Source organism: Rhamphochromis sp. 'chilingali' (genome assembly GCF_963969265.1).
Source record: "Rhamphochromis sp. 'chilingali' genome assembly, chromosome: 21".
NCBI lineage: Eukaryota > Metazoa > Chordata > Actinopteri > Cichliformes > Cichlidae > Rhamphochromis > Rhamphochromis sp. 'chilingali'.
In genome coordinates, this window is record NC_137949.1 from 23,678,183 (window position 1) to 23,693,555 (window position 15,373).

Here is a 15,373-nt window from a genome sequence, read left to right on the forward strand (position 1 = left end):
AGTGGTTTAACTTCAAAGATCAGATTTGTTTCAGTGAATAATCTTAACATTTAATATGTACAATAATTAGTTTGGAGTGATTATTCAATCAAATGTTATTCCAGAATTATCTGGGTAGTGACATTTTGAATGGAAAAACCAGTGACACAACCAAAGGAGAAACAGAGGACTCCTCCTTATCTGACCTTTTCCTATGTGAAGTCTGTGGACAGTGAATATATCCAGTGATGATGATAGCCTCCAGCAGTGTTTCCACAGGTTATGAAAGAAGATTATTTTGTGCACATGTTTACAAATAAATAAAAACCCCATTGCTATTTCTTTATTGTTCTGAAAGTGGTACTATGGCTCATTGTTGCTTGGCTCTCATCTCATCTCCACTTGGACCCTCACTGTTTTCTCTGTCACTGACCTCATTGTGTTCAGGCCTTTTTTTCCAGAGGGCTCTGAAATGGGCTTAGAGTTGTTTGGCATTTTTAGCTGCCTAAACTGCCACACTGGTTCACTTCTGCTGCATACAAAAGGATGGAGATGGAAATGTATGAATGAGTGAAGAGGGTGTGTTGAAAATATGAAAGGAGTAGAGCACTTTGAAGAGCTGTTGAATGAGGGAAATGAGAGTGAGAGGAGGACAAATTAAGGAAAGTTAGTTAGTGCATAGGATGAGTGAAGGGAAGCGAGGCCAGCTATGAAGAAGATGAAGAGTAGGAATGATGGTTGATTCAGATGACATACTTGTGGAGGTATGAAGATGTCTTGGAGAGACTTGGAGAGAGAGCCGTGGACTTTTTTTCCAGATTGTTTTTTGTTTGGGATGGAGAAGTGTGTTAGCACTGACTTTCAAGAAGAAGCACAATGTTCAGACCTGTAGTAACTACAGAGGGATGATAAGCTATATCATGAAGCCATGGGAAAGAGTTGATGAAGCTTTGTTAAGCAGAGGTGGTGATCAATGAGCAGTAGCATGGCCTCATGCTGAGAAAGAGCACCACAGATGTGATGTTTACTATGACAGTGCTGATGGAGAATTACAGAGAAGCTCAGAAGGAGTTGCACTGTGTATTTTTGTAGATCTAGAGAAAGCATTTGATAGGGTGCCAATAGGAATTCGGGAGTGGCAGTGAAGTATCTGAGGGTGGTGGAGTACAGTGAGACAGGGGTGAGGTATGTGGAAGGCGTGACCTTTGAGTTCAAAGTAGGGTTGGGATGACATCTGGGATTGGCTCTGGAGGTTTTCTGGTTTGCAGCAGTGATGGATAGGCTGAAAGATGAGGTCAGGCAAGAGTGGACAAATATTAATGTTTGCAGACAACATTGTGATCTGCAGTGAGAGGAGAGAGTAGGTCTAAGAGAGACTAGAGAGGTGAAGGTATGCTCTGGAGAAGAGAAAGGAAAGTCAGTAGATGCAAAACAGATTATGTGTGTGAATGACAAGGAGGCAGGTGTAACAATATAGATACAAAGAGCAGAGGTAGTGAAGGTGGACGAGTTTAAATACTTGGGGGTCAAATGTCCAAAGCAATAGATATTAGACCAGAGAAGTGAAATACAGTGCAGCTAAGGTGGAGTGGGTAAAGATGAGTGCCAGGGGTGATTGGTGACAGAAGGATAGCAGCAGGAGTAAGAGGAAAGGTTTACAAGAGGGTAGTGAGGCCTGCTATGATGCATGGTTTGGAAACAGTGCCCTTGACAAAAAAAAAAAAAAGATATACTGCACAAAGGATGTTGAATATTGACCTGCCAGGCAGGAGGAGTAAAAGAGGAAGGGCACAGACAAGATTCATGGATGTAGTGAAGGAGGGCATGAGAGGGTTGGTGTGACAGAGGATATTAGATATAGGGTGATGGAGGAGGAGACAAAATGACCACGCAAATGTGGACCCTCTCTTATTTAAGCCAGGAGAATATAAAACTTTAACTATATATTGTGACAAATAAGTGTACAGTGTGTAAAAGCTGCCCACACATTACAGTCAATAATTTAAAAACAGCGTTTAGGTTCCATCCATTTTATTGAATTTAAAGACTTTCAAACAAACTTGTACAAATTGCAAAACAGATTTTGGTAACACCTCATTTTATTCTTATTATCATTATTAGGAAATAAATTAAGTGAAATGAAAGTAAACAATGTGAACAGACAACATAAAAATACAACAAAGAGCAAAACAAAGTAGAAAGAATGAAAGAAAAGAGGCAACTGTTTTTCACAAAATTTCAACTGCACCTCATGTGCAGCACACTAAAGCTGACTCACCAACCAAGCTTATTGCTGGCCAGTGTCTAAGTACCTTCTTGTAGCAAAGGACACCCCATGTGTGGACTGCTAATATGATGAAGCTCCATCCTGAAGTGTCTAATTTGAAATCTTATCATTTTTTTAACTGTAGTACTGTATTTACACACCAGGTGGCAACACAATCGTACAGTGATGCTAAAACTGCCTGCTCCGCCACCCACTCCCAACTCGATCAGTTTATCCTGGACGGCTGGCATTTTCCCACAAAGCTTCTAAAAAGCTTTGTGTTTGTTTTCACTGTGCTACATGCACGTTGAACTAAACACTTGTAATATTGTGGGGCATTTTGTCAAGTTTTTTTTTTTAAACAATGTAAGAGCTTATTTAGAATCCTGTGAAATTGCAGCCAGTGGTTTAACATTTCTTATCTTTATTCTCTCCATACAAAGATCCAGCTTTGCAGAGCACAATCTCCTTATATTAGCTGCTCCCATTTAAAACCCACCACTGTCATAAATGCTTCTGCAAGAACTTAACCCACCACAGACATTCAAAAAGTCTCTCTCGCTCACCTTTCACTATAAATCAAGATCTTTTTTTTTTTTTTAATGAAGGCAAATTATCCTAATCAGAACAAATATTAAATACACCAAAGAAAAGGTTAATGCCAGCTTTCTGTGGAGAGCGGCATGTTTTTGTGTGGGAGTGGAGCTGTGGCGCAGGGAGGCATTAACAGAGTGGAGAAATCGATGCCCAGAGGGCGTTGTTTTCGGGTAGAGCGTGTCACTGCCAGCAGCATCTGATTTAGCCTCTATATTTCATTCAAGTCGGTCTGTTCACATTCTCTGCTACTCATTGGGAGTTGCGCTTTCTCATTGGTTAAATATATAAAATGGGCTTGTGCACAACAACCACAAAGTGCACTGCACATGCTGTAACGAGTTTAAGATGTTAAACTGGATTAAAAGAAATGTTATTTGTGTCTAGGGAACTATCATTGCACAGAAACCGCAGTCTGAACTGAAACACACGGAAAAGATTCTCTCGGCTTTTTCAGAGGTCAAGGCAAAATAACGTTGAACCTTCATTTTGTTTTGAAAAAGATTTATGGTGACTTGGTCATGTTGCCGCTCTAAACAGAGTAGCCATTCCTTTACACAACACAGAAGCCCAGAAAACCAGAGAAGAAAGAAAACAAAGCATTAGAAATAAAACCACCAAAAAAGATTATTTGTTAATAATATCAAAAATACCAACAAACAGGCAAAAAAAGAGAAAAAGATTGGTCACAGCAAATTTATGTACACGTACACATTAAGAAAAGAGCTGTCAGTGGAGTTGACGGGGGGTTGGTTGAGTGGGGAAGGAGGAGAAAAAAAGATTCGGGCAATTAGATAAGCCCTGTATCTTCACTATACAGGGGAGTTACAGAGGGGTGCCATGACGGCAGACGGGGGTTGTATGAGGTGAGAAGGAGGAGGGAGAGCCACGGTTGTATGTTCACCTCTTCTTGGGGGCTTGGGTGGTGCGGGGTGGGGTGACGGGCCGGCCAGAATTTACACCACCGTACTGATACTTGGCCTTCTTCTCTGAGGGCTTTAGGATCTTTAAAACACAAACACAGAGAAATGTGTCACTGTCAGTTCACACACACACACACAAACACCCGAAAAAGGCAAATGGTTTTCACACTACCTGGAAGGAGCACATGAGGGATTCATCAACACTCATCATACCGCCTGCATTATCAAACTCCCCGCAGTAGTTTGGAGCAGAGAAAAGTGTGACCAGTTGGCGTTTGGCAAAGAACTCGTATCCATCCTCCACAACCTGTTAAAAGAAAGATGACATTATTCCAGCGCCTACAAAAAAATCAATACCAAGAAACAGGCCTTCAGCTAGTTTCACAATCCAAGTTTGCTATCAAGGTTGAGTGTACGTAACCACCTACATCTGAAATCAATAAGAAAAACCAAATGCAGAGCTGAAATAACCGTGGGTAACTTAGGAACCAGTCTCCTGATTGTTCAGTTGTATGATCAGTACTTTGAGAAAGTCTTATTTGTGACAATCAACAGGCAACAGTGTCATAAGTGGATGACTCTTTATACTACAAGTGTTGCTCCTGTTTACCTTTCTCCATGCACTCCACTCCACTGGTAGGAGATCAAGTTAAGCAAGAGACATCTATTCTATCTCCAGGCCGTAAATGAATAAAGTGCCTCGTCATAGTTTGCATAATAATATTTTAAACAAGAAAAAATATTATAAACTGAGTGCCTGTATGTACAATACATGGGAGGAATACAGAGAACGAATGGGAGCAGGAAATTAGAAAGCTTCTATTAATAGATGTTTTCTGCTCTGTTTTCTGTGTCCTCTCATCAACAACATTAATTAAAATTGAGGATGGACATAACTGAAGCAAATGGATAAACCATTTTAAATCACAGAAAAAAAGAAAGAAAAAGGCTAATCAATATCCTAGCTTTGTGCCTACAGGAACTTTCACTTCACAATCAGACTCGTACCCAATTCCACTCCCAATTACCTGGTGGGCTCTGCAGATGAGGTCCAGGTCATGCCGGTTTAGGAACTTACTGACCACATCTGCTCCGAAGGTGAAGGAGACCCCGCGGTCGTTCTCTCCCCAGCCTTGTACATCCTTGTCTGGATCTGACCACAACAGGTCACACAGCAGACCTGGGATACACACAGGTAGAAGATAGATGGACCCGAGGAACACAAAGCGGGGAAAAAAGTGGAAAGGAGAGAATAAACAGACAAATGGAAAAATCTGCTAAAACCTTGGCTGATGTAACAAAGATGATCTACTGATGAAACAGTCATACACTCAGGAAGAGCGAGGCTGTTTTTTCTATTTAAAAATAAACTTAAATTCCTGGGAGGAATCCAGAGGAAGTGAACATGTTCAGTGTCAAGTACGAGCATACATCTAAGAACATGCAGGTACACACAGTACCTGTGTCGGGCACGTCTGTGGGCCTCATGATCCTGCGGATTTGCTCCATCGACTGCAAGTCCGGTGACAGCCCTGGAACAAAAAGGCAAAAAGATTGCTTTTGATTAAAGAAACTATAGAGCTATTTCAAACACGGGTTAATAAAAAGCTGCAGTTCAGATTCAGGGCAGCGAGTGTCGACGGTAGCTCCCTCACCTCCATGGCAGCAGAAGATTTTCTCATCAATAATAGCAGCAATGGGGAGGCAGTTAAAGCAGTCAGTGAAAGTCTTCCACAACTTGATGTTGAACCTGCGCTTGCCTGGTGAAAGAAATCAAAAGATATTCTCAGAACTGAACTGCACCTGTGTAAAGCCTCAGTTTATTAGTACTTACACTCGTCGTAGAACCCATAGATGCGGTTGATGGAAGCACACTCATGGTTGCCCCTGAGCAGGAAAAAGTTCTCTGGGTATTTGATCTTGTAGGCAAGCAGAAGGCAAATGGTTTCCAGGGATTGTTTCCCTCTGTCTACATAATCACCCAGGAAAAGGTAATTTGCCTCTGGAGGGAAGCCACCATATTCAAACAGCCTCAATAGGTCTGTGTACTGCCCATGAATATCACCTGAAACAGAGGTAAAAGGGATGAGGGGACAGGCAAGTAAGGGTGTTAATTTGACAGTTTAAAGGCAGGATGTTGTAGTTAAACAGAGACAGGCAGGAGGAGAATTCTGCCTAGAGGGAAAAAAAAGTGTAGAAATATTTTTAATGCTGTGTTTTTCTACCTCCTGGCTCCTACATGCACAACTCACTGAAGTTGTTTGGATTTTAAGATAAGATCTGCAAGACATGTAGTTTGGTTGGGACATAAGACTGAGCCTATATTAGGACTGCGTGAGCAAGCCAAACAACACACACACACACACACACACACACACAAACCATTAAAACTGTCACCAGAGCACGCAAAGTAAGCTACTGAGGCAACGAACGCTCGCAATCCACATTAATTACAAAAGGACATCCATCCAAAAATCCACACACACACACATATCTACACAAACTTGCTTTAATTTTAACCACTCTCTGAGGATTAACGCTCAATCTCCTTCCTCTTTGACATTTAGACAGGCAGTGATGAGCGGTAGTCGCTCTCACCAGAGCACAGGGTCTCTGCAGAGGAGACTCACTTCATCACCTAGCCAAGACCTGCTTCCTTTTATATCCTCTTGCACCAGCTAAAGAGATGCTCTAATTTGGGCTAAGTGCTCCAGACACAGATGACTACAGAGAGGCCTACCAGAAAAGCGTTGCAATAATAACAGGCTTTATTATGACCAAAACGGAAAGCCAATTCATGCACCACACTCATTACAACATGGCACAAATTACAATGAAATGACAGCCCTTGTTAAGCAGTCCAGCTGTCTGGCCTTAAAATAAAATGACCAATGAAAAAGTAAATTTTATATTGAAGTCATATTGAGGTTGGCTGGCATGATTTTTTCCCCTATTTCACGGTGCCCATCAGGCATCCATGCACCAAAACCCAAACCAAGGCGGGCACCAAATCGTATATGGCTACAGGCCTACACTTAGGACAGCATGCAAAGGCACATTCTTCCATGCAAATAAATAATTTATGGAATAGCTTTAAGTCTGGCAGTATGTTATTTTCTGTTTTTGGTGTTCTTAGCTGGCTGGCTTGTGTTTCACAGCCTCCTACTTTATCTATTTATTTAAAGTTTTGCTCCAGACATGCAGCCCACTGGTCAAGATCTAAGGCATTTACACTGTAGTAACAACTTCATAATCCTTCACATTAATATTACAATATTGAAACGTGAGCGAATTACATATTAATGCAGACATTAATGCACAAAATCCAGGTCATAAGCTGTCAGTATGAAATCAGCAAAGCTTCTTAAAAGTCCAAACTACCACTTTAATTGCTGTTTTTAAAGTGATATCTGGAGTTTAACCTGCTCATCAGAGAGACATGAGGAGTTGGTGGGTGGGCTGGGGTGTAAGAGAGGGATCAGCATTTTTTTTGTTTGTTATTTTCCCATTTTGAGTTGTGGAGGGTGGCATAGTGACATGGTGGTTAGCACTGCCTTTCTGGATGGAAATTGCATGTTCTCCCTGTGCCTGGATGGTTTATAACTGAGTTTTCTGAAGTTCCCAAACACATGCATCCTAGGTTAACTGCTGATTCTAAATTGGCCATAGGCATGAACGGCTGTTTGTCTCTGTTGTGTCTGTTTAGGGTGTTACCTCTTTCTTGCCCTATGACAGGGATAGGCTCATGACCTTGGACTGGATAAGAAGAAGAAAAATGGATGGATGTCTGATGGAGGTCAACTATAGCTTACTATTATGTTAACTTTAGCTGAGGTGTGATACTATGGCAACTTTTTATTTCTCCCTTCTCCACTGATGATGCTGAATATCCAGATTTTACCTGTACAAGTTTAATATATTTTAAATTACTATTAGTACAAGTCACAGACAGTATTTGTTTTGCTCACAAAGGTCTGCCAGGTTCATTTTACACTCGGTATGATCAATTCCACACTAAGAGCTACTGTATGACTAACATGAAAAAAAAGAAAAAAAAATGAAATGAAACATACTGATATGAATGTGAATTTGCAGGATTTTTTTTGGTTTGTTTGGTTTTTTTTTTAAAAAAGGGCAGCCTCTGCCTGCACTCTTACAAGAAACTGTAGGATGTCAGTGAGTGAATTATTTACTTGGCCTGTTTCTGTTCCGTCAAAACAAACAGACAGTAGAAGCACAGAGATTATGGGTTCAAAACCAGTGCAGAAAAAGGAAAGCTAAAAACAAAACAAAACACAATGCAGAACCACAAATTAGCAGGATTTATCTTCCAAGAGGACGCAATATAAAAGTTCATAAAACATTTTTAGAAAAACAACAGTGCACAACAGCATGGGCTATGTTGTCCATTTGTGGTACACGCATTAGAGTACAGGTGTTTTAGGAATACTGAATAATACCGCTCAGAGTATATTTGTAAACACTAAGCTAACAGGGTTATTGTCTCGAACGATAGTATAGTGTGTTCAGGTAAGAATATCACCTTGGGGATCATGACGCACACGTCAAATTTAAAGAAAAACAACAAATGTAAATAAAACAGGTACAGTACACAGATCAAGTTTTCGTGATCTTTAAAATATTACAGTAGCCTAATACAGCAATGTTTCCTCCTGCTTCTAGAAACACTCTTGCTCCACTGGCTGAGGCCAAACCCTGTCACATGTTTTTTTCCCTTCTTCCTTAAGTTTGTCCTTTACCACTTTCCTTCAACAAAAACAAAATAAACAGCTGTCTGGTTAAAGACTGACCTTGCCGAATTCTGTGATTTAACGATAATGATGGTAAATGCAAGAAAAGAATCTATTTTAGCATCGCAGACAGACTTGCAATCAACTTAATCCAGGGTCTTTAATCAAGAAAACTAGAGACGTCTTAATTAAAGGAAAAAGTCTACAATTGAAACTGATTTGTGGTGCAATCTTGTGTTCTGTTCTAACTAACTATCAACACACACCCGCCTAATGTGCTCCCTACTTGGGACAAACACCACAGTCTCGTTAAGAGCAAAATTGCACCAAATTAAAGTGAAGTTTATATTGCACCTTGGCAGAATTTGTAAAATCTTAGTGATGTTTTGCAGTTCCAATAGCTTTAGGTCCTCTTTATGTTTCCATGGATAGTGTGAGAGTTTATTCTAGCTGCAGCAAAAGGATAATAAACTTACTCTATAACTAAACTAAACAGGGGCTCAAGTATCCTCTATCACTCTCATTAAAAACACACAAGGATAGCATGTCTTTGGGCAAGTATGGAAAAGAGAGATAATTATCGTAAGCAATTTCTGTTTCATAGTTCATATCATAATACTTTCATATTATTCTCTTCAATTTGTGAACTGTTTGTGCTGCTTCTCAATCACTCCTTGTAGTCAAGAAGTAATAAAAGGTATCTTATTTGCTAGGGGTATAATAATTCTGAAACTGAGGCTCATAATATAAACCAAGGATTTGGAGAATTGTTTCACATTTACGATTTACCTCAGGCCTGCTCATACACAGAGCACACAGCATTGATGTTTGTGGTCTTTCTTCAACTAATTCAACTGATTAACAAATCTAACCCTTTGGTTATTTTGCAGACAACTCTAATTACAAGATGGTGGGGTTTTTTGTTTTTTTTTTAAATCATAGATTATTTTTTTGTAGCAAAAAAAAATAAAAATCCTCACCCTCATAATGATGGTTATTAGAAGTCTGTGTTTAAGTTTACACAGTGGCAAAGCTGCAAGCTTGGGAAACATTCACTAGTAGAATTACGATTAGCAGATGAGATCGTGTGCAAGTAAGTTCAGAACCTGATCCATGTGACCTAAGTAAATAATTGAAGACATTCACTGTTTGGTCTTTATAGTCAGTGCTTGCCTGCCATCACAGCTGTGGGTTAAAGGCAGCTAATTAGCCTGAGGTTATAGGTTCAAGAACTAAACATATAAAGTTACAATTACAAACAGCACCATCTAGAACTCATCAAAGTTAGACCTGTATGGAGAAAGGCAGACATGGCCTTTGTAAAGCTAGCTGTACTGATCACTGAGATGTTAGACATATAGACACCACCAATGTCAGCATTCAATTAAAATTCCTTACTGCTTCACTTACAATATAAATAGCGCTATCTGAGGCTGAGTGTTTAGGTGGTATACAGTATTACTTTCAAGGGCAGACACATGTAATAGACAGTTCAGAGTTGTTTGAAGTTGCTGCAATACACTGGAGGAATGAGATAAAGCATGTGGGAGTGTGCAGAGATATGCAGGAGCCAGTTAGGCACAGCAACAGTGATGGCTATTTCAAACGCAGAAAGAAGAAGCTCACTTGTAAAAGTGTATTTCTCTGCTTGTTTTTCATTTATCTATAGTATGTGTGTAATCTGTGCATATGTGTGAATGTATTCTCTGTTACATACATGGAGCAGCTGAGTCAAGAGAGTAACAGTGACTTACTATATGACCCAGGATAAGACAGTGTTACCCGGTCTGGTTACATAAGTCTGAGCTGCATCAAAGAAATAGATTGCTGCTGTGGGCTATGCAAAGTTTGTGGTCTGTGCTTTGCAGAGTGGGGGTTTGCCATCAGTGCACCCAACCCTTTGCAGCCAGACTATAGCATTAAAAATTCAGATTATGTTGTTGTTTGACATTTCAAAAGGCCGCAGAAAAATAATCAAAACCTATAGAGTACGTGTTAAACCAATTATTGGACCAAAGGGAAAACAAACAGAGAAAATATCAATGGTGCCCATGTTTTTAGGTTCCTTTAATTTTCTGTGTTCGTAAACAATTTAATTGAGAGTTAGGTCAGGGCAGAAAACACTGACCACAGATCTTCAGGGGCGCTTCCAGCTCCAGCAGGATGGGTTGGCTGAGGAAGATCTCCCTGGATTTGATGCAAAGACCCCGCACCTCCGCCTCTGTCATCTGGACTATCTTCCCCGGGCGACATCCCCGCACTAAGGAGGAGACAAACTACACAGTCAGTGCTATTGTCAAGTGAGTGAGTTATCAACAATCAGTGTGTAAAAAAACTCCCAAAAAACAAAACAACACCAGCAACACAAACTTCATCAAAATTAGGCCATGACAGAATAATGCTTCACCTAAGGGAAAAATACTTGTGGCAGTATCACAAAAGCCAATAAACTGAGGGCGTAATGATTCTGTAGCCTATAGCTGCTTATTCTCAGCCATACTTTAGAAACACGCTGCTTATTCTGTGAGAGCAGCTTGCATCTGAGCACTGGTGTGGGTTTATTGGCTGTGTAGCTGCAGTAGCTTAAGCCTACTTTCTGGCGTTCCGCCACAGCTCTGGGTGAAGATTTATCTTATAACGATAAAAAAGGGGAGTGAGAAATGCAAACGCTGGTTATAGTCAGCAGCTGAAACAGACAAAGATATGAAAAGTGAGATTATAACTTAAGAACTACTTGCTTGCCATCTTATCTGGAGGCTGGAATAGACAAAAGTTAAGTTTTATATTGTTTGAAATAGTCTGTGCCTGATATATTTGACATTTTCAATTTCAGATCTGAAAAAAAATGTAATATTTCTGAATATTTCTTAAAGATTGTCTATAAAGAGCACATTATCAGTCACACAGCATTATAGCTATGCAAAATCATACCAGTAATCAGAGTCATCCCTGGCTTAGAATCAGCCTTTGGGAGATGACTACGCACGACAGTAAGCGTGACTAGTCTATGTAAAGTAAAGGCAATTGGACTGTAATGTCTTATTTGACAGAAATCTATGCATTTTCTTATTATTACTGACAATCTGATAAAAATGAAACTTAATTTAACAAAAGTAGTTAAAATTATTTAATTGCAACAGTGGAAGAGAGCATAAGAATGCGTTTGAGGGAGGCAGCTATGGTTAAATGAGAGTTGATGAAAGTCAAGCTACAAAGTATTTAAGTGTACGTTCTGCTTGTTAAATGGTAATTTGCTGAACTGCTATACAGCTCATGCAAAGAGGGTTTCAACTGCTATTTTTATTCTCAGTTCTTATCATTCTGGCGCTAGTCATGTTCCTTTGGCATTGGCTAAAAACCCTGTAGGCGAGGCAAACATTTCTTTACGCAGGAAAAACCACTTGTTATGGTAGTAACTGTGAACAAAAGCTGAAATGAATATAAATGGATAACAGACTCAATAATGATCTCATAATACTCTCTTTTAACTCCTAGGTTGACATTACAAAAAGCAAATCAAAGCAAGGCATGAAAATATTCTCTGCATGGAAACAAAAGTGATGAACAAATCCACAACAGAGGAATTATGCAATAACTAACCATTTTGTTATTGCCTTTAAGCTAGACGCCCACAAAAGAGCCCAATAAAGGGTAGCTGAGCCTAGTGAAGCGAATGCATGTTAGTCAGAGAATGAGTTTCTATACCCTTTTTCAATGTAGCTTTTTCTGTTGTATTTAATGGATACCATTACAGAATGACCACAGAATGACCCCACAAGGGAGCAGTTCAAATTGATGTGTTTGTGTGGAATTCCTAAAGCTTAGTGCCTGATGTTTCTGTACATATATAAACATTTATATGCATTCTGTTTACACTGAGAGTGAAACTCCCTGACTCTCAGTGTTTCATTAGCTAAGAAATCCAACCAAATCTGAGTTTAAGCGAGTAAATCACAGGAATATAAACCAAATCCACAGTGTCAAAAACTGTTCAACGGCTCCTCCGTTAATATTTCTTATTCTCCATCTACTGAATCAGCACTGCTACATTTCCCATCTGCTTCTCAGAGTGCGGAGCATGAAATCGCAGAAGTAAGGCTCTTTCCTCAACAGCCCAGCCTCATCAGAGCAGAGCAAGTTAAGCTTGGATGTTTAGCCTGCTCAGCTTTAACAGTGAACCTTTTACTGTTCGCACTTGCACTCTGCAGGCTGGCACTTTTAAAAGAGATTATGTACTTAATACTACTGAGGGGGCAAAGGCCAAACTGAAGCAATGACAAGGATTTTGCAACAATCAGAATCAGAATCATTGTTTGTTTGTCTTGCTAAACTGTGCGAGCGTTCACATGTTTTATAAGAATGAATAAGCAGTCTCAATGACACTTTTTCTCACACAGAAAAACAAACAGTAAGCTACTTTGTTATGCTGGAATGCAGAATAAAGGCATTTCAAAGGGCTTTCTTCAGAAACTTGACACAAGACCATTATGAGTCTCTTGATATATAACTGGGAATCTGTGGTAAACACTGGGAAAACAGAGTTTGTGTTTTGTATTACTTTAGTATTCTAATCAGCTCTGAGGCAAAACCTTTGATTAAAGAAGATGTGTCATGTATTTATTGCTTAATTAATACTCAGTTATAACTATTTATGATGCTCACATCAGTAACTGAAAGGGTAACCAAATACTTATCTATGAGACAATAACATAATAATAAAATAAAAAACTTTTGTAGACTGCAAAGATTATTACCAAACTAATCACTTACGAAAGACGTCAAATGCCAAGTTCAACTGGCATTACAAATATGAGCAATGTAATCAACAAGTCACAGTTGGAACTGAGTGCCAAGGAAAAGTGCGTCAGCGGAGGACTTTTTAGCAGAGATAAATGGTTGGCCAAAAGTCACACACACAGCTGTCTCAAAGTCACCTTTCTGTATTCAAAACAACTCTTTAAATCTGAAATGGTAAGAAACCCAGGGAGATGCAGTTACCACCAAGAATTATCCTAGCATCCTCCCCCAGAGTCAAAGACAGCAGTGGAAAGTATGCCAAGGACAGCTGAATTCGCTGTAGTGGTCTGCTATGAGTCAAAGGATATCTCAGGGGAACAGAAAACTCACGGTCTTCTATGAAGCAGCTGGTCAGCCATCATCCTTCTTTCTGCTTGGCCCAAATATCCTCATTCTTAGACATCACCAAAATTCCCCAAAGTATAAAAGCAAACAACGTCATTGTGAACACAGTATGACTTAAACATCCCTGTAGATGAGCCAAAGAAACACATATTTCACTAATATTCTTTTATCACATGTGTGTTTCTTAATTCTGATGTACCTTTAGTGCGAACAAAGATATATAAAGGTAATATGTGAGCATGAGTGTCCTGAATCACACCAACCTACCCACTAAAAAAGACACCTCCAAACCAAGTCACTCCAAAAAAGGTAACTTTATTTAAAAAAAACAACCCAATAGTTAACCAGCTATGATTCATTCAGGATCTAGTGATAAACGACACCCATTAAAGCTATTTGTGTTTTATTATTATTATTCTTTTCCACTTATTTATAGAGCACACCTAATAACCAGGTCACTAATACACAAAAATTTGTGGGGGCAGCAAATAAAATAATGACAACCGTCAGCACCGCGGATGTGGGGCAAACGCGTTTAAACCAAAGGGAGGTGCAATACTACTGCGTAACAGTACAACGATTCAACCTACAACAGTAACAATGACTTTATACTATGCACGCAGGACGAGGAGGAAAGAAAACGTCCCCGCCCCTCCTTCTTGACATCAGCCCCACATAATTTGGCAAATGGGGTAAAACGAAAAATGCCGCAAACACAGCAGACCGAAAGTTTAATTACACACTAAAGTAAAGGCCACGACACGATACGTTATCTGCCAAACGTAACCGCAGATTATTGCTGCGCAAACACACGCTAGGCTTTCAGCGCTTGCAGTGTTTATAAACACGACCAGCTAACGGTAACGTTGGCCGAAGCTAGCCGGGCATAGCGTTAAAATGGACTGACGTTAGCCCTACCAGCTAACACTTTCCTGCATTTTGCGAGGCAACCGCGACAGTTACCGGATATTATTTAAACCCCATTTTTTGAACACCGAACCCTTCACCTGTTCCCCACAAAACACACAGTAAATATAACTCAAATTGTTCACCTTCCAACAGCCGAGAGATGAGGCTATCCACGTTCAATTCACCCTCCGCCATCTTCACACTGCTGTTGTACGTACAGTGTTGGCCGCTTCAGTTCCCCCAGCCGACACCAGGGGGGGTTGTTGCTCACAAACCGGTTGCCAAAGACCTTGACCAGGGAGCAGATTAGTGAATAATCCACTTTATTTTTTATTTTTTACCTCCTTTATATACACCCACCATCTACTATAACTATACAAAAATATTAATAAAATTACAATTGTTTAAATAGGAATTGGGATGAAATCTAAAAACGTACGAAAAGTATGAAAGGTACAGTAGCATGTTCAAGGTTCAAGGTTCTTTATTTGTCACATGCATAGTTATACAAGTATAACACACAGTGAAATGTAGCCTGACACGCTCCTCGACATGTGCAAAAATGGGGGGGGGGGGGGGGGGGGGGGGTAGAGGAAGAACATTATATATATATATATATATATATATATATATATATATATATATATATATATATATATATATATATATATATATATATATATATATATATATATATATATATATATACATATATAGTATATACATTGGGTGAATGTGCAGTAGTAGCAGCAAGCAGGCGAATTTTGTACATTAATATGAATAGACATCTGACTATTTTACAGGATAGA

The 15,373-nt window shown here is 39.6% G+C and overlaps 1 protein-coding gene across 1 annotated transcript; it reads right to left on the bottom strand.

Moving 5' to 3' along the window:
• Positions 1 to 1,993: 1,993 nt before the first annotated feature.
• Positions 1,994 to 14,788, bottom strand: LOC308389363 (serine/threonine-protein phosphatase PP1-beta catalytic subunit-like). The gene is made up of 8 exons (XM_080870743.1): positions 14,708 to 14,788; positions 10,642 to 10,773; positions 5,597 to 5,827; positions 5,418 to 5,522; positions 5,223 to 5,294; positions 4,791 to 4,942; positions 3,935 to 4,069; positions 1,994 to 3,844 (listed from the first exon to the last, which is right to left on the bottom strand). Exons 1-8 carry the CDS (start codon positions 14,757 to 14,759, stop codon positions 3,740 to 3,742), a joined length of 984 nt encoding a protein of 327 aa, XP_080726869.1. The 5' UTR covers positions 14,760 to 14,788; the 3' UTR covers positions 1,994 to 3,739.
• Between the last annotated feature and the right edge of the window lie 585 nt (positions 14,789 to 15,373).